This window comes from Nerophis ophidion, linkage group LG13 (assembly GCF_033978795.1).
Source record: "Nerophis ophidion isolate RoL-2023_Sa linkage group LG13, RoL_Noph_v1.0, whole genome shotgun sequence".
NCBI lineage: Eukaryota > Metazoa > Chordata > Actinopteri > Syngnathiformes > Syngnathidae > Nerophis > Nerophis ophidion.
In genome coordinates, this window is record NC_084623.1 from 17631980 (window position 1) to 17658245 (window position 26266).

At 39.7% G+C, this 26266-nt stretch overlaps 1 protein-coding gene across 6 annotated transcripts in view; it reads right to left on the reverse strand.

Moving 5' to 3' along the window:
- The window catches only part of lrp1bb (low density lipoprotein receptor-related protein 1Bb), a 993888-nt gene that overhangs the window by 243627 nt on the left and 723995 nt on the right, over positions 1 to 26266 (reverse strand). For all 6 annotated transcript variants that reach the window (XM_061918476.1, XM_061918478.1, XM_061918475.1 and 3 more), the window contains 2 exons: positions 14790 to 14979; positions 9989 to 10193 (listed from right to left, as the gene is read on the reverse strand). In XM_061918476.1, the coding sequence (XP_061774460.1) occupies positions 9989 to 10193; positions 14790 to 14979 (395 nt within the window). The remainder of the gene's footprint in view (positions 1 to 9988; positions 10194 to 14789; positions 14980 to 26266) is intronic.

A 26266-nucleotide genomic window follows, 5' to 3' on the forward strand; every position in this document is an offset into this window, starting at 1 on the left:
TCATGACTGTCAGGCTTGCCACTGAGAGTTTGTTTGTGTTTAGGTTTTTCCTCTGTGTGTGTTTAGTATTTCCTGTCCTTAGTTCCTGTCAGCACTCTTATTTTGGTTCAGCTTCCTGTTTGTCTCCCTGTGTGCTGTCTTCCCTCAGCTGCGGCTGATTGGCACCTGGCCACACCTGTGGTCAATCAGCCCGCTCCTATTTTACCTGCTCTGTTCCTCCAGTCAGGGCTGGATTATTGATTTGTCGTTGCCACATGTCACACTTTTCTTTGCTACCTGTCGTGTCGTGTCGATGTCATCGTTACAGCTACTACCTGTCGTGCTACTATTTGTCCTTGTCGTCGTAGCGGTAAGCTGTTCCTGTTAGCTATTTGTAGTTTGTTTTCTCCTAGCTTTTTGTTTTCTTGTTAGCCATTAGATGTTTCCAGTTTTTCTGTTTTCTGCTAGATACCTGTTAGCTTCCACGCTAGGCCTTTTGTTTGCTATCTGCCCACGTGTGCGCTTTTGGTTTGAACCCTTTGTTTGGTTTTGTTCTAGTGTTTTTATATTAAAACCATGTTTTCTCAATCCATGCCTGCCTCCATCTCTGCATGTTGGGGTTCGTCAACAACAAACTTTGACAATGACAAGCAGATATTAACAATAAATGAACAAGTGGATTAATCATTTATTTTCCACCACTTGTTCTTAATAATTTTGAAAAAATAACAGAATGGAAAAGGACACAACATGTTACTGCATACGTCAGCAGACTAAATTAAGAGCCTTTTGTTTGTTTACTTGGGGCGGCATAGCTCGGTTGGTAGAGTGGACGTGTCAGCAACTCGAAGGTTGCAGGTTCGATTCCCGCTTCCGCCATCCTAGTCACAGCCGTTGTGTCCTTGGGCAAGACACTTTACCCACCTGCTCCCAGTGCCACCCACACTGGTTTAAATGTAACTTAGATATTGGGGTTCACTATGTAAAGCGCTTTGAGTCACTCGAGAAAACCGCTATATAAATATAATTCACTTCACAATTCACTTCACTACTTACTAATAATAGACAAGTTGTCTCGTATGTTCACTATTTTATTTAAGGACAAACTTGCAATAAGAAACATATGTACCGTAAAATGTTTTCTTAAATTAAAGCCAATAATACAATTTTTTCTGGTCATTTTTATTTAGAAAAGTACCAAAACGTATCGAAATAATAATATTGGTATCGGGACAACAATAGTAAAGTGGCACTTTCCACCATTTTCACCAGACTGCATTGCAAAATGAGTGACTCCCCACCACCAGGAATGGGGGTGATTGAATCCCTTCCCTACTGTACATCGAAGGTATGCAACCCAGCACAGAATTCACACATTTACTGTTGTTCATGTTTGCATCATCATCCGCAAACAATTCACGGGGCATCTGTCGGAGATCTGGCGGCAAGGAGCTGCGCAATACTTCAGACAGCATTCCAAGGAATTAATGCAGATAGTAACATTTCCTTGCATTAATCAACACATCACCCTGCACGACTGTTGAACCCAGATGTTGCGGGGGGGTAAATTGCACTGTCATTGGCGGGAAGGAAGGAATCCATCAGCTTCCACCATAAGGGACTCTTCGGAGAGCTTGCGTGGGAGGATCAGAGCCTCCAGCAGCTCTGTAGTCGCTGTCATTAGCGAGACAGGCTTGTAAGAGGCGTCACATTAGCCCTGTGCCATACTGGGATGATTAGGACAGGTGTCGATTAAAGAAGCCCAGCATGCAGATGTAATAACTGGCCACGGAACGAGCGCGAGACAGTGACAGAGCGCAAACGATAGCACACCAGATGGCATACCATACTGCAAGGAAATTAGATTTTGGAAGCATTACAACCAACAACATATGCCTTGTATGGTCTGGGCAAAAGTGGAAATAGTTAATATCTTCCACTATTATGATAGGGAACATGTATCTTCTCTCTAATTGCATACTTGCCAACCCTCCTGGATTTTCTGGGAGACTCCCGAAATTCAGTGCCTCTCCCCAAAACCTCCCGGGAAAAATTATCTCCTGAAAATCTCCCGAAATTCAGGAGTTGGAGGCCACGCTCCCCAACATTGAGTCAGACCTGACTCAATGTTGTGACCCTCTTAAACAGAAATAATACTGCCATCTACTGTACATAGAATGGAATGTAAATATATTCTACATTTAAGTGCAGTCAAGGAACATGCATTGGGGACTCTGACTCTGTTCTGAAGTCCACAGTAAAGAGACGTAACTTCATCACGTCGCCTGGTTATTGACTCCAACCCAATATATTACACCGTCGACGGGCAAAAGGAAGAAATACGCTTGCAAGAACGATTGGAAACACGAATTTGAGTTTATCCAGGAGAGTTCGAAGGGGAAGGTGTATGTTGCCTGTAAATTTTGTAGAACAGACTTCTCCATTGAACAAGGCGGCCAAACGGATATTCAGCCATGAACGGTCAGCAAAGCACAAAACGTCCGGAGCGCAGCATCGTTCACAACCCAGTATTATGGCCCACCTCGCAAAATGGAGACCCGATGGTGTATCTTATGCTGAGACAAAGATGGCTATGCTGATAGCTGGAAGCGACATCCCGTTCTCATTTACGGATGTCTACAACAAATCCATGAAGGATGGTCCCGGATTCGGAGATCGATCGCTCGCCAATACACAAATGGCAGAACAAAGGTTACTCAAAAAGTGAAATGTAAGTGTTGTTGTTTTTTTTAGTAACCAGCAAGCACAGCACAGTTGGTAGAACAACTGTGTTTTTATTACTGTGTATTTGATAGGTGCCGTCGGAAATTCAACTATTTATTTTATTTATATATATATAATAAAATAAATATATATAGCTAGAATTCACTGAAAGTCAAGTATTTCATACATATGTATATATATATATATATATATATATATATATATATATATATATATATATATATATATATATATATATATGAAAATATATATGAAATATTCGGGTTGGTGAAGTATACCCCTCTTAACCACGCCCCCAACCAAGTATGTGTAATTGACTGATGAGCTGTCCATGGTACACCCCACCTTTTGCCTGGAGCCAGTTGGGATTGACTCACAGTGTCTTGGCTGAATGAGCAGCTATTGGACACCTTGGTCTCCTTAGACTGGGGGTCGGCAACCCGCGGCTCTAGAGCCGCATGTGGCTCATTAGCGCCGCCCTAGTGGTTCTCTGGAGCTTTTTCAAAAATCTATGAAAAATGGAAAAAGATGAGGGAAAAAAATATAAAAAATATATTTTTTTGTTTTAATATGGTTTCTGTAGGAGGAAAACATGACACAAACCTCTGACGGAGATAGATATATTTGTATATCTTAGTCAGATTTTAGAACAGCTAAGTGTTGGGCCATGCATAGGCCTTGATAGTTGGAGTGTAGCAAGAAGTCATAACATTTTTGACTCATCTCAACTGTCCCAAGAGGACGAAGAGGGGGGCGAGAGAGAGGGAGAGAAGAGGCGAAACTTGCGTAGTAGGATTAGATCAATTTGGGCAATGCGATTGAAAGGTTGTATCTAGATTGATTTCCCAAGTCTTTGGTAATAAAATATCAAAATGAGCAGCTCTGCCTCAGGGATTTATTTATAACCAGCTTATGTGTCATACAAAGAACCTGGGGGGGGGGGCGGAAGACCGGGTCCAACGCAACACCTCCCTAATTGTTATAAAGCACACTGTTTTTATGAAACATGCTTCACTGATTCGAGTATTTGGCAAGCGCCGCTTTGTCTTACTAATTTTGGCGGTCCTTGAACTCACCGTAGTTTGTTTACATGTACAACTTTCTCCGACTTTCTCAGACATGTTTTATGCCCCTCTTTTTTTCTGTCTCATTTTGTCCACCAAACTTTTAACGCTGTGGATGAATGCACAAAGGTGAGTTTAGTTGATGTTATTGACTTATGTGGAGTGATAATCAGACATATTTGGTCACTGCATGACTGCAAGCTAATCGATGCTAACATTCAATTTAGGCTAGCATTATGCACATATTGCATCAGTATGCCTCATTTGTAACTATATTTGAGCTCATTTGGTTTCCTTTGAGGAAGATGGGGAATAGTGTGAGACAAACGGACAGAAAAACTAAGCGCAGAGATTTGTGTTTTGTTTTTTTATTTGGGCAGGCTGCCTAAAAATGCATGATACAAAATATGGATTTTTACAATAATGCCTTGTGAAAGACGTTAATCATGTGCTAATGTATACATTATTTCAGGGATACAAGCATACAAACTATCAGGGAGCTAATTACTAATTAAATTTTTGTTTCCACTCTAAAAGAGATGCTACTGTACATCCCTTGCACTTTTTGTTTGTGTTTATTTTTCAAACAAACATGCTACAGGCATTTTAACAAAGTTAAGTGCTGGAGTTTGTAATGGTATTAATTTAAATGTTCTCGCCAATATGTCACTTTTAAATAGGCTGCAAATATTGGTTATTGGCCTCATTCAGTAATTGGTTGAGTTCTAGTTCAAAGACGGTTAAATTAGTTGGGAAAAGTTAAAGCTCAGATAAGCGCAAGAAAAATAAACAACATCATGCAAAAGCTGGGGCCTTCCTAACGAGGGATGCATGTCGTTAAGATTTAATCGATACAACACCTTTATCGATACCGGCATCGGATATATATATATATATATATATATATATATATTATTTTTTTGTGGAAATAAAGATGTACAAAAATGCATTTTTTTTAGCATTTGGATTAGCACAAGAGCTGCAACACCTCCCACTTGATGTACTGTAACATCTCAGAGCAGGGAAGTCTCTTATTAATGTTCATTGTCATTTCTGTGTTATTTATTTCTTTAACTGCTTCTTTGCTAACACTTTTACCATAATATTTGTACATATCGTATTTGCTGATGTTATTGTTATTGTTGTGTTTGTCGTTGTTGTTGTCTCTATGTCTAATTCCCCTCTTGTCCCCGCAATTCCCCCCTCTATCTTCCTTTTTTTCTCTTTCTATCCCCTCTTGCTCCGGCCCGGCTGCACAAAATAATAATATAAATCCTTTTAATAAAGTCAAATGCTGTCACGTCTTTTGATAAGGTCTTGTTTGGCTACGTTCTCTTGACCTTTGGACTCTCTAAGTTCCTGTTTTTTTTTCACTCCCTTGTTTTGTTGCCATGGTTGCAAATTACGTCCACCTGTCTCTGATTAGTTTTCGGCCGCTCACCTGCTACCCGAGCACTAATCAGAGGCATTATTTAAGCCTGCCATTGCCGGTCAGACGAGCTGGCGTTCTTTTCATGCTCTGTCTATGCCAGTTTTTTTCATGCCAAAGTCTATGCTGCTCGTGTCAAGCCACAGTAAGTGTTTTTTGTTTTTTGTCCATAGATAGGTCTAAGTTGTGTTTTCACCTCTTGCGCCTTTTTGTTTGTTCCTCTTTTTGGTGAAGATTAAACCATGTTTATACCTGCACGCCATGTCATGAGTAGTCCGTCTGCTTTCCCGGGAGAACGACCCCCCCCCCATTATGACAAATACAACGAAAGCAACAAGAGAAGTATCCCACACTTCTGTTTTGTAAAAAAAACAAATTTGTACAACCGATATGGGCATCTACATCAACAATATGATTTGCCTGAGCAGCTGGACAGGACAAAAAAAATACATAAATAAATAAATAAATATATATACATATATAAACACATACCATTTACCCTTTTCTGGCACAGCCCACGTAAAAGTTGAGTTGAATTGTTTAAATCGCTACAATAACTGAGAGTCACATGATAAGGAACACCCCCTAGCCTTTTTTGGACTAAGTTGTCTATGGCAGTGATTTTCAACCAGTGTGCCGTGAGAGATCGTCAGTTGTGCTGTGGGAAATTACTGTATGTAATATCTCCTAATTAACCAATGACTATGCAAAATTGCACACATCTGCTGCTATATCATAAGTATTTGCACTACTGATGATACACTCATTGTTTACAGCAATATCCTATTTAAAAAACAACAGAAATTATATATATTGTCACTTTAGTAGGTAGACATATTTATGTTGCACTTTACTGTTTGTGTTTTCTTTTCTTTTTGTCTACGCATGGGAGAGTGCGAAACAAAATTTTGATTCCTTTGTATGTCTTTACATGTAAAGAAATTGACGAATAAAGCTGACTTGACTTGGCTTGATATGTATTATATACTTTGTTAGAGTGTCATTTTGTGTCATTTTGGTTGGTGGTGTGCCGCAAGATTTTGTAAATGTAAAAAGTGTGCCGCGGCTGAAAAAAGGTTTAAAATCACTGGTCTATTGCACGCCCATCTTGGTTGATTAGACGGACCCACACACGAAATTCGGGCCATAAATCTGAATCTGAAAAAATATTTGAAACAGAAAAAATAAAACATGTAATTGTATAAAATAAGATTTGAGTCATCAAAAACAGAAGCGCAAATATCAAAATATATGAAAGTGAAAAGTTTTGTCAAAAATAATTACCAGGGTGAATTAGACTTATTCTACTGATGTATGTATTTTTTTAAATTCAACATGAAAACAAGATTTTTCTGTTGGACAGCACACATGTTCCTGGCCCTAATTTAGTTTCAAACAACACAGCTATGCTTTTCCATGCTGCACATTATGACCTACTGTATTATGCAATTCACTGTCCTATGAAATCACCATGCGCCGGTAATGGTCTGGGGCACAATACACTGAAGAAGGCACTGTACTTCTCTTGAAGCGGCGTTAAGTACGGTATTCTTCTGAGAACTGCTTGAGGATCAGTTTTCAAAGAGCTGCCACATTTCCACACTGAACACCCAAAACAATCGTTAACCTTTACAATGCCAGCTCTGTAGATACAGTGGGTGACATACTGTACACTACGGCAGTAGTTTGGCCAAGTGCTGAAGTTGACTATCAGCCACTTCCATATAATTTACACATTTTAATTGGAATGGTGGATTTGCACCCAGAGCAGTGTCATAACACAGCCTTAATGAGCGGAATTAGTCGGCAGGAGGGGCAGATGGGGACTTAAAGGTGAAGGCTAGCCAGCTGACCCAGCTTAGTCAACATATGGATTGCTATTGAGACTGTTCAAGGTGCTGGGCTACATGACTAATTCATGGAAAAGAAAATGTGAATTTAAAACCTTTGCACTTTGCTGATATAAATCTTGTTCAAAAGCACTTGCATCAACTGCCGGCGTGTTGTGGGATGTGACGCAAGTAAAACAAACCCGCATGATTCTAAACAGGCAGCCGTAGAATGTAATCATCTTTAAAACGAATGGTTATTTGCCATTCAGTAAAAAATGTGTTGGGAAACTATCAAAAACAAGACTAGATGTTTGGACTATCTGAACTGTGGGACACAGGTGCAAAAAACCTCACTGTGGAATAAGGTACATAACACACCAGACAAGGCTTCAGAAGACGACGGATACCCAGGAAAGATGGAACTAATCTTATGGTCGCTTAATGCATATGTTATTCTTGTTCTGAAATTGTCATGTATCCATCAAATTTGCTGTCGAGACTTGGACTATATAACCAACATATATAACCAACATATAAGTTGATTGTAAATTAGGGGCGGGGCTTCCTTTTTTTTTTTCCTGTATCCCTTTTCGATGGGTGCTTTTGCAAAAAACAAAGAGTGATGAAGTGTTGCTATATGAACTATATTGCCAAAAGTATTTGGCCACCCATCCAAATAATGAGGATCAGGTGTCCTAATCACTTGGCCCGGTGTATAAAATCAAGCACTTATTTCCAGCGTGGAACTGTCATAATATGCCACAAATCAATAAATCTAGTCGTGAAATATCCTCGCTCCTAAAGTTAACTTAATTATAAAAAAAAAAAAAAATGGAAGAGTTTGGGAACAACAGCAAGTCAGCCACCGAGTGGTAGGCCACGTAAACTGACAGAGAGGGATCAGCGGATGCTGAAGCACATAGCGCAAAGACTTTCTGCACAGTCAGTTGGTACAGAGCTCCAAACTTCTTGTGACCTTCCAATTAGCCCACGTACAGTACGCAGAGAGCTTCACGGAATGGGTTTCCATGGCCGATCAGCAGAATCTAAGCCATACATCACCAAGTCCAATGCAAAGTGTCGGATGCAGTGGTCTAAAGCACGTCTACACTTGACTCTAGAGCAGGGGTGTCAAACTCAAATACAGAGTGGGCCAAAATTTAAAACTGAACAAAGCCGCGGGCCATGGTTGAACAAATTCACCTTTTAATAGGGCCCCAAACAAGTTTTGCATTGAATATTGAACAAGCAAGGCTTATATAACTTTATAGTGACATGCAAAGTCGAGTTTCGAATAATAACAATAATTAAAAAATATCAATGGCATATCAAATCAAATTTAAATAAAAATTGAAATCCTCTTTTCTATTTGCAGCCTTCTGAGGTAAATATCAAAATTTATTTTTTCCACAGGCCAATAATAAATTTGAAAGTAAAATAACTAATTAATGAATCAATCATTCAAGCCTTGAAGTAGCAAGAGAAAGTGCATGAATAAAACGGTAATTATTGCTCAAGTTTGCTACACTGATTTGCTTTAACAACGCTTATACAACTTAATAATGCAAAATCAACTTTCAAAAAACAAACGAAAAAACATCGCAGAAATAAAATTTAAATAAAAAAATGTAATGCCTCTTTTCTATTTGGAGCCTTCTGAGGTAAATATCAACTCTGACACCCATGCTCTAGAGCAGGGGCGCTCACACTTTTTCTGCAGGCGAGCTACTTTTCAATTGACCAAGTCGAGGAGATCTACCTCATTCCTATTTATAATTTATATTTATTTATTTATGAAAGAGACATTTTTGTTAACAAGTTAATGGTGTTTAATGATAATACAAGCATGTTTAACACACATAGATTCCTTTCTTTCATGAAGACAAGAATATAAGTTGGTGTATTTGATTCTGATGACTTGCATTGATTGGAATTAGACAGTGGTGCTGATAACGTCCGCATTTTCAAATGGAGGAAAAAAAAAGTCCTCCTTTCAGTCCAATACCACATGAAAGTGGTTGGATTTGGCATCTCATTTGTCCAACTTGCATACTCGTTTTTAAACACTTTGTTATGAGAGTAGCATATGTGTGTGGCCCTTTAATGTCTGGCAGCAGGTGAGTGACGTCAGTGAGAGTGCGGGTGGGCAAGCAAGTGAGAAAGCGGTCGCTGAGGGCGGGGGAGAAATACATTGGCATCAAACTCCGTAGCTTGCTAGCTTGTGCACGCTAGCTTTCTGAGACTCTTATTTTGTTAGCACAGGCAGGATGAAACAGGTCTTTTATGGTGAAGACAGGAACTGTGCAGTCGGTCTTTAGAGTTTTGACAGTAGGTACGGAGTCTCTAGAAATAAAATGTGTTTCTCTGCGTCCGCCCTGTTAGTGATTTTTTTCTTAAATATGAGCTTGCAGCAGCCAGCGTCTTCTCACAAGATCCTCGGGTGCCGACAATGTCAAACAACTGACGAAAGTGAAGTCTTGGTATGATTGATGATTGCTCATTTTTATGTCTATTTTTTAATGCCTGGCTTGAGATCGACTGACACACCCTCCGAGATCGACCAGTCGATCGCGATCGACGTAATGGGCACCCCTGCTTTAGAGCATCTGGCAATCTGATGGACCAGTCTGGGTATGGAGGTTGCCAGGAAAACGCTGCATTTCGGACTGCATTGTGCAGAGTCTGAAATTTGGTAGAGGAGGAATTATGGTGTGGGGTTGTTTTTCAGGAGTTAGGCTTGGCCCCTTAGTTCCAGTGAAAGGAACTTTGAATGCTCCAGGATGCCAAAACATTTTGGACAATTCCACGGGATGGGACTTCAACTTCATATGTGAGTAAAGGCAGGTGGCCAAATACTGTTGGCAATATAGTGTATGTCTGTCTACCGGATTAAATAAATGTATTCATTCATCTGTTTAAATGTTGATATCAATACTCACATATCTGCCGGATCCATCAAAATCACATCTCTCAATCTTGCCGAGGCTTCTGTCTGAAAAGTAGAGCTTCTCCGCTCTGTGATCAATTGTCAGTCCGTTGGGTGTCAGGATGTCCGTGCTGACGATAATCTTCATGTTCTTGCCTGTCAAGGTGGATCTCATAATGCTGGGCCTCTGTTCATTCCAGTTGGTCCAAAACATCAGGCTGAAACATACGGGGAGAGTCAAAGCATGATTTTAGTTAGTGTCCTCAGAAATTTAGCAATGGAAATACCCTCTTAAAAAATAACCATTTAAGTAATTTATTTCATTGCTTCTGAAGGTGAAAGTCATTACCAACGTGAATGGATGAACCGACCGAGCCTGAAACTGAACTGTGTAGGACAAACGGCTTGAAATGTTTCTTCATAAAAGCAACATATCCCATTGAAATTATTCTGAGTCCGTTTTTTATATTCTATAATTAATCAGATTAAGGTCAAATAGGGGTGTAAAAAAATAACCATTTCAAATGTATCACGATTTTTATTCTTATCGATTCATAATGGGCCGGTATAGCTCGATTTGGGGCGGTATGGCTCAGGTTGGTGGTTGTGCCAGCAACTTGATGGTTCCAGGTTCGATACCCGCTTCCGCCATTCTTGTCACTGCCGTTGTGTCCTTGGGCACAACCTGCTGCCAGTGCCACTCACACTTGTTTAAATGTAACTTAAATATCGGGGTTCACTATGTAAAAGTGATTTGAGTCACGTGAAAAAAGCGCTATATAAATATAATTCACACACACTTAAAGGCCTACTGACATGATATTTTCTTATTTAAACGGGGATAGCAGGTCCATTCTATGTGTCATACTTGATCATTTCGCGATATTGCCATATTTTTGCTAAAATGACTTATTAGAGAACATCGACGATAAAGTTTGCAACTTTTGGTCGCTAATAAAAAAGCCTTGCCTGTACCGGAAGTAGCAGACGACGTGCGCGTGACGTCACGGGTTGTAGAGCTCCTCACATCCTCACATTGTTTACAATCATAGCCACCAGCAGCTAGAGCGATTTGGACCAAGAAAGCGACAATTTCCACATTAATTTGAGCGAGGATAAAAGATTTGTGGATGAGGATAGTGAGAGTGAAGGATTAAAAAACAAAAAAGGCGACAACAGTGGGAGCGATTCAGATGTTATTAGACACATTTACTAGGATAATTCTGGAAAATCCCTTATCTGCTTATTGTGTTACTAGTGTTTTAGTGAGATTATATGGTAAATCGGAGGGCTGTGGCCACGGGTGTGGTGACCGCCAGTGTCTCCGGTGGGAGGAGACACTGGCGGTGCAAGCTCTGCTCATAACTATGGTAAGAGCCGACTTATTACCACAATTTTCTCACCGAAACCTGCCGGTTGTCATGTGGTCGGGAACCATGTTCGCTTGACCGCTCTGTTCCATATTAAAGCTTCACCTTCGGCAATTTTAAACAAGGAAACACCGGCTGTGTTTTGTGTTGCTAAAGGCAGCTGCAATACACCGCTTCCCACCTACATCTTTCTTCTTTGACGTCTCCATTATTAATTGAACAAATTGCAAAATATTCAGCAACACAGATGTCCAGAATACTGTGTAATTACGTGCTTAAAGAAGACTACTTATAGCTTGGATGGGGCTGGAAAAAAAGGTCAGCTACAACCCAAACGTCAAGCGCACGGGTCATCATACCGCGACGTTTTCAACAGGACACTTTGTGGGAAATTTAAAATTGCAATTTAGTAAACTAAACCGGCCGTATTGGAATGTGTTGCAATGTTAATATTTCATCATTGATATATAAACTACCAGACTGTGTGGTCGGTAGTAGTAGGCCTTTAATGGATTCATCCGAAATCGATTTAAAAAAAATATTTCTTTTTTTTTTTCTTTTTTAAATCCATCCTCTCCAGTCACTTAGGCAAATCATATTGTTGATGTAGATGACCATATTTGCTGTACAGTTTTAAATCAGAAAAAAAACAAAGTGTGGACTACTTTTCTTGCCTTATTTTTTATTTTATTTTTTCAACAAAACCGTTTTTTTTTTAAGTAATATAGAAATGTATTAGAGCTGTTTGTCTATTTCATGGAGGAATGTAATTAATCATAGAACTGGCACCAATGATATTGAAACAATTATTAATTTTGAATCGAGAATCATTTTGTTTTGATGATTGTTGAAAGAATTGAATCGTTACCCCCAAGAATCGAATTGAATTTTTTGATTGACTGAATTGATTGATTGAAACTTTTATTAGTAGATTGCACAGTTCAGTACATATCCCGTACAATTGACCACTAAATGGTAACACCCGAATAACTTGTTCAACTTGTTTAAGTCGGGGTCCACGTTAATCAATTCATGGTTAATCAATTCCACTCTTCGCAGTCTTGTGCAGTCTGGCTATACGTCAAAGCAAAGTGTAAGCACATATTTAGACATTAAGTCAAGCTCCCAGCCAGAGGGAGTCTGCTTCCGACTGTGAAGAAATACAAAAAAAGGTAGGATAAAGTGTTACTTAAATCTAATCTTGGCATGTGCATAATAATAAAGATGTGCCACATGTGACATGAATGCTGCAAAAAGCATTTTTTTATGAGTCTGAATTGATCGGCGAGTAGGCAAGTGTACCTATTGGTGTCACCGGGTGAATCTGTTTAATGTTTATGAAGTCTATTTTTGACCGTGTCTAGAAAAAAAAAAATAGATTGCTTCAAGACTTATATTAAAACTGTGCACATTTTCAAAATATAAATTATGATACTTTTGAAGGGGGTGGTGGGGTCGTGGTTTCATTTGCAATCAGGGAACACCTCTAGAATCGAACATTTTGCAGACAAACTCAAAAAACGAGTTATAAAGGGGACTATGGAGCAAAATTTACACCAAAGCATATCCAATACGTGTTTTGTAAACCACAATAAAGTGTAGCTCAAACTCATCATAGGTCCCCTTTAACGATTTATTTAAACTATTCTTTTTCCAGAGAGTACTGATCAAAAAAATATATTTTTAAGAACAGGAATTGGGTTTTCATGAAGGTGTTCGGTCCGTGAATCGACAATAAATGTCGTGGGTCAACTACAGTTCATAATGAAACAGTCCTCTTCTGCATGCTGCTTACATTTTTGCAATTGATTAACAGTCTTTTGGTATTTTTGGTCATTTTTGATACTGTAAAGGTGTCATAACTCAGACTATAGTGTGGTTTGTTTTCCCATGGTGCAAATCCACTGGACCGGACATGACGTGAAGGTAATGACATCTTTTTTTATTAACTCAAAAAAAGGAACAAACGAAAGGCGCTCTCAGCAGAGGTTCAAAACTTGGCTTTGATAACAAAAACTCGCACAATGGCAGAACTATGGACAACAAAAACGAAAACACTTACTGTGACATGAAAAGCGTGAATCTATGGCAAAGAAGTGAGCAATCAGGTATCAAGGGTGTGTAGAAGGTGATGTCGCCAGGCTGACTGCCTGGCAACTACAGGCTTAAATAGTGCTGTGATTATATACAGGTGCGTGAGTCCAAACAAATGAGCCTGGTGAAACTAATGGTTGTCAATGTACCTAAAACAAACCAGGGTGCGCAAAAACAGGAACTCATGGAGTCAAAAACAAAACAGAACATAACTAAACAGAACATGATAACAAAGACATGACAAAAGGAATGCAATGCCACACCAATATACTGATTTTTTAAATAAAAAATGAAAATTATCCAATCAATACATTTTTAAATCAAAGACACATATATAGATAAAGTGTATCACAGTGAATCTCAATGTATGGTATTCTCCATCTAGTGGTAAGTTAAAAACTTTGAAAATATGTACTGTATATGGAGTATCATTGTTGATTATGTATGTTCTTTGTGTGTAATGAAACATTGGCCAAACATATCAAATACAAGTATTGAATAAAACCTCTGCTTTGGTTTTAATGAGTACTTAGGCCTACTGGACTTCACAGTGGCAGAGGGGTTAGTGTGTCTGCCTCACAATACAAAGCTCCCGAGTAGTCTGGGGTTCAATCCCGGGCTCGGGATCTTTCTGTGTGGAGTTTGCATGTTCTCCCCGTGAATGCGTGGGTTCCATCTGGGTACTCCGGCTTCCTCCCACTTCCAAAGACATGCACCTGGGGATAGGTTGATTGGCAACACTAAAATCGGACCTAGAGTGTGAATGTGAGTGTGAATGTTGTCCGTCTGTGTTGGCCCACCGATAAGGTGGCGACTTGTCCAGGGTGTTCTCCGCCTTCCGCCCGATTGTAGCTGAGATAGGCGCCAGCGTCCCCCGCGTCCTCAAAGGGAATAAGCGGTAGAAAATGGATGGATGGATGGACTTAGGCCTACTACTCTACTGTATTTTAATGTTGGTTATTATGGTGGTACTTGGAGAGCCAACTGTTTTCTGAGGTGGTACTTGGTGAAAACAGTTTGAGAACCCCTAGCGTAACACATTGAACAAATTGAATGATCCGCTCTGATACACTTTGTGTAACACATGTTGGCAAAGACTAGTCAACACCCCTGGTGTACGGCTGTTTCTTTTTAAAGTGCAGACAAAGTACTCCAAGGGTTTCTCCAACATGGTGGAAATAACTGTTATTGAAGAAGAGAATAGTGTGTAGAGTACAAAAACAGAGTGGTCCAGATTGGGTCATTCACAGCACAAAGGTAAAGGTTAGTGCCTTACACATTGTGCAGTCGTAGCTGGGTAATGGCTACGGCAGATGAAACACAAAGTGGGATACAATAAGTGTGACTGACCTTTGACACTCATCCAGAGCCAAGGCATGTGGGTGGTCTTCCTCAGAAAGAGTAACTACCGCCTCCCGGCTAAGGACACCAACTCCTCTCTGTTCAATGGTCTGTCTGGTGATGGTGGAGGTGGTGGAGCTGGTCCAGTACAATGTATCCCAGGCTCGGTGGTATGCCAGGCCCTCTACTGAACCCACGTCTACAACAACAGACAACATTTTCTTCAGCTTTGATCTTAACACAAGTACTGTAACAAGATAGGGTACTGATAGCAGAGATAAACAGTGCATTCTTGTAGTTATTTGCCCAGTGGAAACTCTGAGGAATAGCAAAAAATGCTTGTTAGCCTTTGTCCTAATCTGTTTCGGAGTATACTGAATAAATGTGCATAATGATGATGCTTAATGAGTGTTTTTCCCTGCAGGCAAAATAATGAATGCATTTCTGGATTAAGAACGAGGCGGAATGTATTTTATTTACACATAAGGCAGGGATGTGTTTTTCTCGGGCTGTCAAAAATAATGAGTTAACTAAAAATACTGCATTGATCATGTATATATGCAGATTAATCAGGTAATTTATTTTGACTTTAAAAGCTATTTTACCTTAACCATACATCAAATCAACTTCAAATCAAATCAACTTTATTTATAAAGCACATGGGTAGCCAAAGTGCTGTACAATGGGCAGGTTAAAAGATAATACGAGGACCGAGCAAACAACACAACACAAACAGAACCTGATAAAAAATAAATAGATAAAACATAAAAACAGGTTCACAGCAGGTGTATAATGGGGCACCATTGCAGGATGGATATCACTTAGTGTTAAAAGCCAAGGAATAAAAGTATGTTTTTAAGAGAGATTTAAAAACAGGAAGAGAGGAGGCTTGTCTAACACTCAGAGGTAGGTCGTTCCAGAGCTTGGGAGCAGCAGCGGCGAAAGCTCTGTCACCTCTAAGCTTCAGCCTTGTGTCAGGGACCGTCAGTAGCAGCTGATGGCTGATCTTAGGGATCGGGTGGGGCAGTAAGGCTGGAAGTCAGAGAGATATGCTGGCACGAGGTTGTTTAGACATTTAAAAGCAAATAGAAGTTTAAAATTGATTCGATAACGCACAGGGAGCCAGTGAAGGGACGCTATTATAGGGGTGATGTGCTCACGTCTGGGGGTCTGTGTTAGCAGACGAGCAGCAGAGTTCTGCACGAGCTGCAGGCGGGCGAGGGAGGCCTGGCTAATGCCTACATACAGTCTAAACGATTCGAGATAAAGGCGTGAATTAATTTCTCGAGATCATGTCATGACAGAAGCGGTTTCACTTTCGCTATTTGGCGTAATTGATAAAATATTTTTTGAACGACGCTGCTGATTTGTTTTTCGAATTTAAAATCTGAGTCGAACTTTACCCCCAGGTTTGTGACACAGTCGCTGAGATACGGGGTCAGAGTGCCGAGGGCAACGTTGGGGGAGGGAGAGCGACTTGGACCGAACAACATAACTTCTGTTTTGTCTTCATTTAGACGTAGGAAGTTAGCTGAAAGCCAGGCTTTGATGTCATGCAGGCAGTCAATGAGACGTTGAACTGTGTTATTTTGTGCAATGGGAAAATAGATCTGGCAATCATCGGCATAAAAATGAAATGAAATAACATACTTCCTAAAAATATAACCAAGGGGGAGAAAGTAAAGCGCAAAGAGGTTTGGGGCAAGGATGGGTTTTGCAGTCAATGATCAAGGGCCCTCATGTAACAAGCTTGCTTACGCACAAAAATCTGCGTTTGCCCTTTTTCACGGCACAATTCTTCTCAACTAAAGAGGAGAAATATAACCTTAGAGCAGGTTAAATAAAGTAATGTAACCAACATTTGAAAGGAAAATATCAGCATTAAAAGAAATTACATTCGACCTTTTGAGCACAAGAGACTCTACTTGGAACTCTACTTTGTTCGGTGATTCGGACCCTTTAAGGCAGGGGTGTCAAACTCAAATACAGATTGAGCCAAAATTTAGAACTGAACAATGCCGCGGGCCAAGGTTGAACAAATGAACCTTTTAATAGGGACCCAAACAAGTTTTGCATTGAGTATTGAACAAGCAAGGCTTATATATTAATAATAATTAAAAAATGTCAATGGCATAACAAATAAGATTTAGATAAAAATTGAATGCCTATTTTCTATTTGCAGCCTTCTGAGGTAAATATCAACATAAACGTTTTCCACAGGCTAATATTAAATTTTAAAATAAAATAACAATAATTGATGAATCAAACATTCAAGCCTTGAAGTAACAAGAGAAAGTGCATGAATAAAACGTTAGTTATTGCTCAGTTTGCTACACTGATTTGCTTTAAGACTGAATATGGAACAAGCAACGATTATTTAACTTAATAGTGCAAAATCAACTTTCAAAAAACAAACGAAAAAACATCAATGGTATATTAAATACAATTTAAATAAATGAAAAAAAAGCCTCTTTTCTATTTGTAGCCTTCTGAGGTAAATAGCAACATTAACTTTTTCCACTGGCTAATACATCAGAAAATAAAATAATGAGGTGGGCGGGGTTTGGTGGTAGCGGGGGGTGTATATTGTAGCGTCCCGGAAGAGTTAGTGCTGCAAGGGGTTCTAGGTGTTTGTTCTGTTGTGTTTATGTTCTGTTACGGTGCGGATGTTCTCCCGAAATATGTTTGTCATTCTTGTTTGGTGTGGGTTCACAGTGCGGCGCATATTTGTAACAGTGTTAAAGTTGTTAATACGGCCACCCTCAGTGTCACCCGTATGTTTGTTGATCAAGTATGCATTGCATTCACTTGTGTGTGTGTGAAAGCCGCGTATATTATGTGACTTGGCCGGCACGCTGTTTATATGGAGGAAAAGAGGACGTGACGACAGGTTGTAGAGAACGATAAAGGCAGTGCCTTAAAAGGTCCCCAATAGTGTTGTCTGGGTGGAAATATGAATATTAGCGGTGAATGCGGTATATACCGGCCGGCCAGCTCTAATGTTAATGTGATATTGCCTCAGGGGCCCAAAAAAATTACATGGCGGGACAAATTTGGCCCGCGGGCCAGAGTTTGACACCCATGCCTTAGAGGAAAATCCAATGTAAAACATTTGTATGCACGTACAACACTTAAAACCTTTAGCATATCAGTATGTGGAAATAAACTATGGAATGGATTAAGTAAAGAAATTAAACATTGTACTGATATGATCCAGTTTAAGAGGATGTTTAAATTAATAGTGCTTACAAAGTACAAAGAAGAAGAAATATGAGAAACAGTTTCAACGTTATTGAAAATAAGATATTCTTCATCTCAGTATGTTGGTAATGACTGGATTAGTTAATTGCAGAAGTGTTGTATTGCTTTTTCACGGATGTCATTTGGATATTTTGCTGTAAAGAGGGTCAGTAGATGTATGTATGCATGTATTTGTGGGCGCTCTGAAGTGGGAAAGGGGGAGGATTAAATAAGCTTTGCTTCTCCCTACTTTTTTTCGGGCATGATGAAATGTTAGGTAATATTGTATTGTCTGTATTGTATTATAAATATTCATGTTCGAAATAAACTAAGAAAAGAAAGATGAGACACGTATCAAGACAGACGTTGACGAGGAATTGTGCGCTCCCTGACGCCAACTTCATGGCTGATGTACAGTAAGTTCATTTCCACAGGTTTTGGATACTTTGCAAACATACAGAGGTGGTCGTTCAGGCTTTGCCAACATTTGACTTTAACAATGTAAAAAACTGAGGCAAGGACACCAAATTAACTTTTTTTGCCAATGCATTTAATGTTTCATATGCTTATGAATATTTGTGAGGACCTGCGATGAGGTGGCGACTTGTCCAGGGTACACTGCAAAAAGTCAGTGTTCAAAAACAAGAAAAAAAATACAAAAAGGTGGGGTATTTTATTTGAACTAAGCAAAATTATCTGCCAATAGGACAAGAAAATTCGGCTTGTCAAGACTTTTCAAAACAAGTAAAATTAGCTAACCTCAATTAACCCAAAAATACCTTTTAAAATGAGTATAGTCTCACTAATAACAAGTGCACTTTTCTTGGTAGAAAAAAATAAGACCTTTTTGCTCAATATGTCGAAAAATATTCTTAAATTAAGTAAATGCTAGTGCTATTATCTTGACATAATGATATGCGCTCGGCATCCTGATTTTTTTTTCCATGCTTGAAGAAATAATTACTTTAAAAACTTAGTTTTATACCTGTGAGTGTTGATAACACAGCCTTGCAACACTTGATATTCTAGTTTCAAGCATGTTTTACTCAATATAGGTCAGAATATCTCAGCTACAAGCTGTTATATCTTCATATTTGCCAACCCTCCCGGATTTTCCGGGGGACTCCCGAAATTCAGCGCCTCTCCCGAAAACCTCCCGGGACAAATTTTCTCCCGAAAATCTACCGAAATACAAGCGGAGCTGGAGGCCACGCCCCCCAACATTGAGTCAGACCTGACTCAATGTTGGGACCCTCTTAAACAGGACAATACTGCCATCTACTGTACATAGAATAGAATGTAAATATATTCTAAATTTGTTCTGAAGTCCACAGTAAAAAGACGTCACTTCATCGCGTCGCCCGGTTATTGACTCCGACCCAATATATTACATCATCGACGGGCAAAATGAATAAATACGTTTGCAAGATCCAGAACAATTGGAAACAAGAATTTCAGTTTATCCAGGAGAGTTCGAAGGAGAAGGGGTATGTTGCCCGTAAATTTTGCAGAACAGACTTCTCCATTGAACACGGCGGACGAACGGATATTCAGCCATGAACGGTCAGCGAAGCACAAAGTGTCCGCAGCGCAGCATCGTTCACAACCCAGTAAAATGGAGACCCGATTGTGTATCTTATGCTGAGATAAAGATGGCTATGCTGATAGCTGGAAGCAACATCACGCTCTCATTTGCGGATGTCTACAACAAATCCAGGAACGATGTTCCCGGATTTGGAGATCGCTCGCCAGTACGCAAATCGCAGAACAAATGTTACTCAAATAGTGAAAGGTAAGTGTTGTTGTTTGTTTTTTCTTTGTAACCAGCAAGCACAGTACAGTTAGTAGAACAACTGTGTTTTTATTACTGTGTATTTGATAGGTGCCGTCGGAAATTCAACTATTTCTTTTATTTATATGAATAATAAAATATATAGCAAGAATTCACTGAAAGTCAAGTACTTCATACATATATATATTTATATGTATATGAAATATAACCACGAAATATAACCACGCGCCCCACCCACTACGTCACTTCCCAAAATCTGAGGTCTCAAGGTTGGCAAGTATGAATATCTTACTGAGATCATTTAGGACAAAAACCCTTAAAACAAGTAAAACACTAACAAAAAATCTGCTTAGTGAGAATAATTATCTTATCAGACAGAAAATAAGCAAATATCACCCTTATTTGAGATATTTCATTTTACTTAGATTGTAGCTGAGATAGGCACCAGCGACCCCAAAAGGGAATAAGCGGTAACAAATGGATGGATGGATGTATTTGTGAGGACAAAATATAATCTGGATCACCTTCTGGATTAAGCGCTTTTTTTTTTGCCGACCGATGTCTTCGTCAACATTGAAGGCAGTTTCACATCGCCGTGGACTGAAAGGGTTGAAAACTTTTCAACTCAACTCAAATTCGCAGCTCGCCACGCAGACAAAACAACTGCTTTCTGGACAAAGGTTTGCTTTTTTTCAGCCATCCAGGCGCTAAATTGAGGAAATGTTCATCCCCACCTACAGAGTCCAAAAAGGCCAGGTACTCTGATCTCCTACTGGGCGCGTAAACACAAATCACAGTCAGAGCCCGTTCCATGACCCCGAGGGGGAGCAGAGAAATCACCCTCTGTTGCGCAGTGGGGAGACTCCAATGTGCAGGCACTGAGTCGGGCAGCCATTAATAAATCAACACCTGCTTAACGCCTTTGACCAGCAACTCTAGCATAAAATAAAGTCCAACCCCTCTTGAGGCGTTAGTTTGAAAATTAGACTCGCGACACTCAACTATACTCATGTCTAGTCAGAACTACTCTACCGCACCCGCAATCTCAAGCTCCTTTCTTTCCAGAGAGGTGACATTTTATGTCCCAACTAGGGTTGTACAGTATACCAGTATTAGTATAGTACCGCGATACTAATGAATCATATTATGTACTTGTGGAGAGACGGAGCCGACGGGCCGACGGCGGGGCGGGACACGCTTTGGCCCGGCTCAAGATGGCGGCCAAGAGGCGGAGTATGCATCGGAACAAAGAGGCGGGGCGTGCCTGGAGCGACGCCGCCACAATCAAGATTAGGTGCGTGACACACACACCGGTTCTCAATCTGCCTATCGCCACGCAGCGTTCAAGAGGGGAGAAGGAGGAAGGAGCGAGGGAGAGAGTTGGAGTGTCCGCAGGAGTGCAGCATGGCAGAAGCAAACCAAAACGCGATCGAAGAATGAGCCCCAGGGGAAGACAACGTCACCGGCAGCTGAAAAGCCAGCCGAGAAGAGCAGCGGAAAAGGAGGCACTGAAAAGCGACCCATTCGACACTGAAGCTTGGTTTATTGAAAGAATAAACAAGAGTCAAACCTGCTCAGCGATGTCCTTCCTAAATGGTCCATGCAACCCACACGGTGACGGCTGGAGTCGTTCACAGTAACATACTGCCTCTAAAAAGTACCAGCCCACCACACCGCCGAAACCCCCGTCGTCGTCACGTCGTGACAGTGCTGGTTTAGAAACAGACAAGCATGTTCGGCAGTGCACAATCACGGAGTACTTACAAGCAGACACAGTGTGTAAACAGAAAAGGGAGAACGGACGCATTTTGGCTTAAAAACTAACCATATAGGTGAAGTTATAACACTGAAACACCCTCAGGAACATGTGCTTTAAAACATAGCTAGCTAGCTTGCGGCTTAAATCCATCCACAGTCTGCAGTGTTTTGATTAACGTGGACCCTGACTTAAACAAGATAGATAGTACTTTATTGATTCGTTCAGGAGAGTTCCTTCAGGAAAATTTTTATTCCAGCAGCAGTGTACAGAGTTGAGATCGAATTTAAAAAGTAAAAAGTAAATGATGGAGATATAAATGGAAACAAAAGAGAAAAATATTACAATAAGAATAAAAAATAAAAAGCAACAATGAGACTAAAAATATGATGGTAAAATAAGAAATATAACAATAGAAACTAGGCAGTAGTGACCATGTTATGAAAAAGTATTGCACTGTTATTGTTTTGCATCCCCTGTCATCCTAGTATCCCCCGCCCCCCCCCCCCCAGAGAGGAGTTGTACAGTCCAATGGCGTGTGGGACAAAGGAGTTTTTTAGTCTATTAGTCCTGCACTTGGGATGAAGCAGTCTAGCACTGAACAGGCTCCTCTGGCTACTGATAACACTATGCACAGGGTGACTGGCATCATCCAGGATGCTCACAGTCCTCTTCTCTACCACCGTCACCAGTGAGTCCAGTTTTATTTCGATCGTAGAACCGACCCGCCTTGTCAGTTTCTCCAGTCTGGAGCTGTCCTTCTTAGATGTACAGGGGTGTAAGTACGGAACATGTACTGTACTGTGCAATCTACTAAAGGTTTTGTTAAGTAACCATTCTGAGCCTTACCTTATTTAGTAAGGGTGTAACGGTACACAAAAATTTAGGTTCGGTACGTACCTCGGTTTAGAGGTCACGGTTCGGTTCATTTTCGGTCCAGTAAGAAATCAACAAAATATTAATTTTTTGGTTATTTATTTACCAAATTTGTAAACAATGGCTTTATCATTTTAACATTGGGAACACTATAATAATTGTGCCCATGTTAATCAACATTAAACTGCTTCAACTTGTTGCTTGGATTAAATAAAATGACAAAAGTTTTCTTCTACATATAAAAAGTGCAACATTAAACAGTTTCAAATCAACTCATCATGCTTAATTTATTACAGCATTTGGGAAGCCTGTAGTTGACTTTTATTATGTAAATGTTATATTTTTATCAACATGTGATAGCAGGCTCCCTGCCATTTAAAACTAGGCTGCTACATTACTAATGATTCGTGTAACTATAGCTGAAAAAAATAGCACAATAGCAATAGGAGAGACTATTCATCCCTGAACACCATGGAGTTCATGTAGGCTTTATGATGCACTTACATTATTATATACACTATCACAGACAGAAACTCTTCATTTAATATAATGTCCTTTTTTGCTGCTTCAACACACCTCAATCAACACTGTCTGTAACACACACACACACACACACACACACACACACACACACACACACACACACACACACACACACACACAGAACTGCGAGCGAGCTGAGTTGCAGTTTGTTTCTAGAAGGTCAACGGGCTCATAGTGATGTTTAGAAATTAGTTGACTAGGAAGTGTTTAGTATAATTTGGGAAGAGTCCGATTCTCCCCTGCTAAACTCATATCTGCTCGATGCTAAAGCGCTGACTACATCGCTCTGAATACGCACTGCTGATTGGCTTTGTATGTAACCAATCAGATGGTTGTGTGGGCGGGACAATGCTGGGTGCTGTGTACAGACAGACACAGAGGCAGAACGGAGCGGAGCAGCTTGTTAAGACTTTAGCATAGGCGGCTACTTCATATGTTCGTGTGAAACTCGTTCGGTACTCCTCCGCACCGAACCGGAACCCCCGTACCGAAACGGTTCAATACAAATACACGTACCGTTAAACCCCTATTATTTAGTTTTTATTTTATATATATGTTGACCACATTAACCTTGGCAATGGACCCGGTGTGAATATGTATGTTTTGCGATTGTTTACAAATTTGGTAAATAAATAACCAAAATATTTATATTTTGTACCGAAAACGAACCGAACCGTGACCTCTAAACCGAGGTACGTACTGAACCAAAATTTTTGTGAACGGTTACACCACTAATATTTACCAATGCAGTGTAAATAAATTACCCGCAAGGAGGCATCAATGTTCTTCTCTGCAAAACCGTTCAATAGAAAAACTCTACAATGGCAAAATAACTAAAAAAGTGGACACCTTCATGGAGTTGATCCACACCTCCCACATGCCTGCATGTATGAGTCGACATCCAAACCCCTACAAACAGCAGCTTTCTTACACACTATGTGTGTAAATATAGCCTTTTGTGCCATTTCCATTACACCATTTCTTAATTGTTAAGCATCGGTCATTTGTTATTTCAGCTCGCACTCAACAAACCAAATGAATTGTTCCTAAAAGGTTCTAAAAGACTTCCACGCAGTCACTGAAACCTTTGCTGTCATTCTTTTGTAAATGATAAACCATCTGTTTAGCTCTTTAGGGACTAAACAACGATAAAACATTCATCCAAGTAGCCGAGGCCTTATTTCATGCCCTGGCACATTTATTTGTAGTTATTAAAAAAAAACAAAAAAAAAAACAGCACGTCTTGAGGAACATGAAAACAGCCAAGGGATTAGCTACTTCTTTAATGTGTATCTTCTGACTTGATGTGGGCGTCACTTCTACAACTGTAACAGCGCTGATGACAAACAAAAATAAAGGAACTAAATTTAGATCGCACCGTTCACATAACATCTAAGATTGTTTGAGCTGGAACTGAGAAAATACACTTTTCTGCAACAACAAATTGGAGATACGCTATTGGTAATGCTCCAATACTTAAATATGGACAGTGTATGATACATACAGTACATCATTACATGCAATACACACAGTCGTGGTTAAACGTTTACATACACTTGTAAAGAACATAATATCATGGCTGTCTTGAGTTTACAATCATTTCTACAACTGTGACAGAGTGATTGGAGCACATACATTTTGGTCACAAAAAACATACACTGCAAAAACTGAAATCTAAGTAAGATTAAATATCTCAAATAAGGGTGATATTTGCTTATTTTCTGTCTGATAAGATCATTTTTCTCACTAAGCAGATTTTATGTTAGAGTGTTTTACTTGTTTTAAGGGTTTTGGTCCTAAAGCAGGGGTCGGCAACCCACGGCTCTGGAGCCGCATGCGGCTCTTTAGCGCCGCCCTAGTGACTCTCTGGAGCTTTTTCTAAAATATATGAAAAATGGAAATGATGAGGGAAAAAAAACATATTTTTTGTTTTAATTTGGTTTCTGTAGGACAAACATGACAGAAACCTCCCTAATTGCTATAAAGCACACTGTTTATATTAAACATGCTTCACTGATTCGAGTATTTGGCGAGCGCCGTTTTGTCCTACTAATTTTGGAGGTCCTTGAACTCACTCTAGTTTGTTTACATGCATAACTTTCTCAGACTTTCTAAGACGTGTTTTATGCCACTTCTTTTTCTGTCTCATTTTGTTCACCAAACTTATAACGTTGTGAATGAATGCACAAAGGTGAGTTTTGTTGATGTTATTGACTTGTGTGGAGTGCTAATCAGACATATTTGTTCACTGCATGACTGTAAGCTAATCGATGCTAACATGCTATTTAGGCTAGCTGTATGTACATATTGCATCATTATGCCTCATTTGTAGCCATATTTGAGCATATTTAGTCTCATTTAAGTCCTCATAATTCAATTTATATCTCATGACACACTATCTGTATGTAATATGGCTTTTAATTTTTTGCGGCTCCAGACAGATTTATTTTTGTATTGTTGGTCCAATATGGCTCTTTCAACAGTTTGGATTGCCGACCCCTGTCCTAAATGATCTCAGTAAGATATTACAGCTTGTTGCTGAGATTGTAAGACCTATATTGAGTAAAACATGCTTGAAACTAGAATATCAACTGTTGCAAAGCTGTGTCATCAACACTCACAAGTATGAAACTACTTTTTTAAGGTAATAATTACTTACTTCAAGCGTGAAAAAAAAATCATATCATTATGTCAAGATAACGGCACTAGCATTTACTTAATTTAAGAATATTTTTCAACATATTGAGGAACAAAGTATATTTTTTTCTACCAAGAAAAGTGCACTTGTTATTAGTGAGAATATACTTATTTTAAGGTATTTTTTGGTTCATTGAGGTTAGCTAATTTTACTTGTTTTGCAAAGTCTCGACAAGCAACATTTTCTTGTTCTATTGGCAGAGAATTTTGCTTAGTTCAAATAAAATAGCCCTAATTTTTGTATTCTTTTATTTGAACACTGACTTTTTGCAGTGTAGCACCTGTGCTCCAAGTGAAAAAGCTAAATGTACAGCCATGGGAGGGTTAATCATTTTGCAATGCAGTCTGCTGAAAAGTATGAAAAGCGCCACTCTACATAGCAACTGATGCTGGGGTTAAACGTTGGAATTGCCACAAAACATTTTAAGATATGAAACACTCCATCTGGGGGCTAAAGTGTATAGTGCACACACGGGAGCCCGCTCCAAGATGGCGGCTAGGAGGCGTGGACTGCGAGCTAGCGGCGAGACGGGGCGCATAGGTATCGACGCCGCAAATATCCGGTGCGTGCACTGCAAAAAC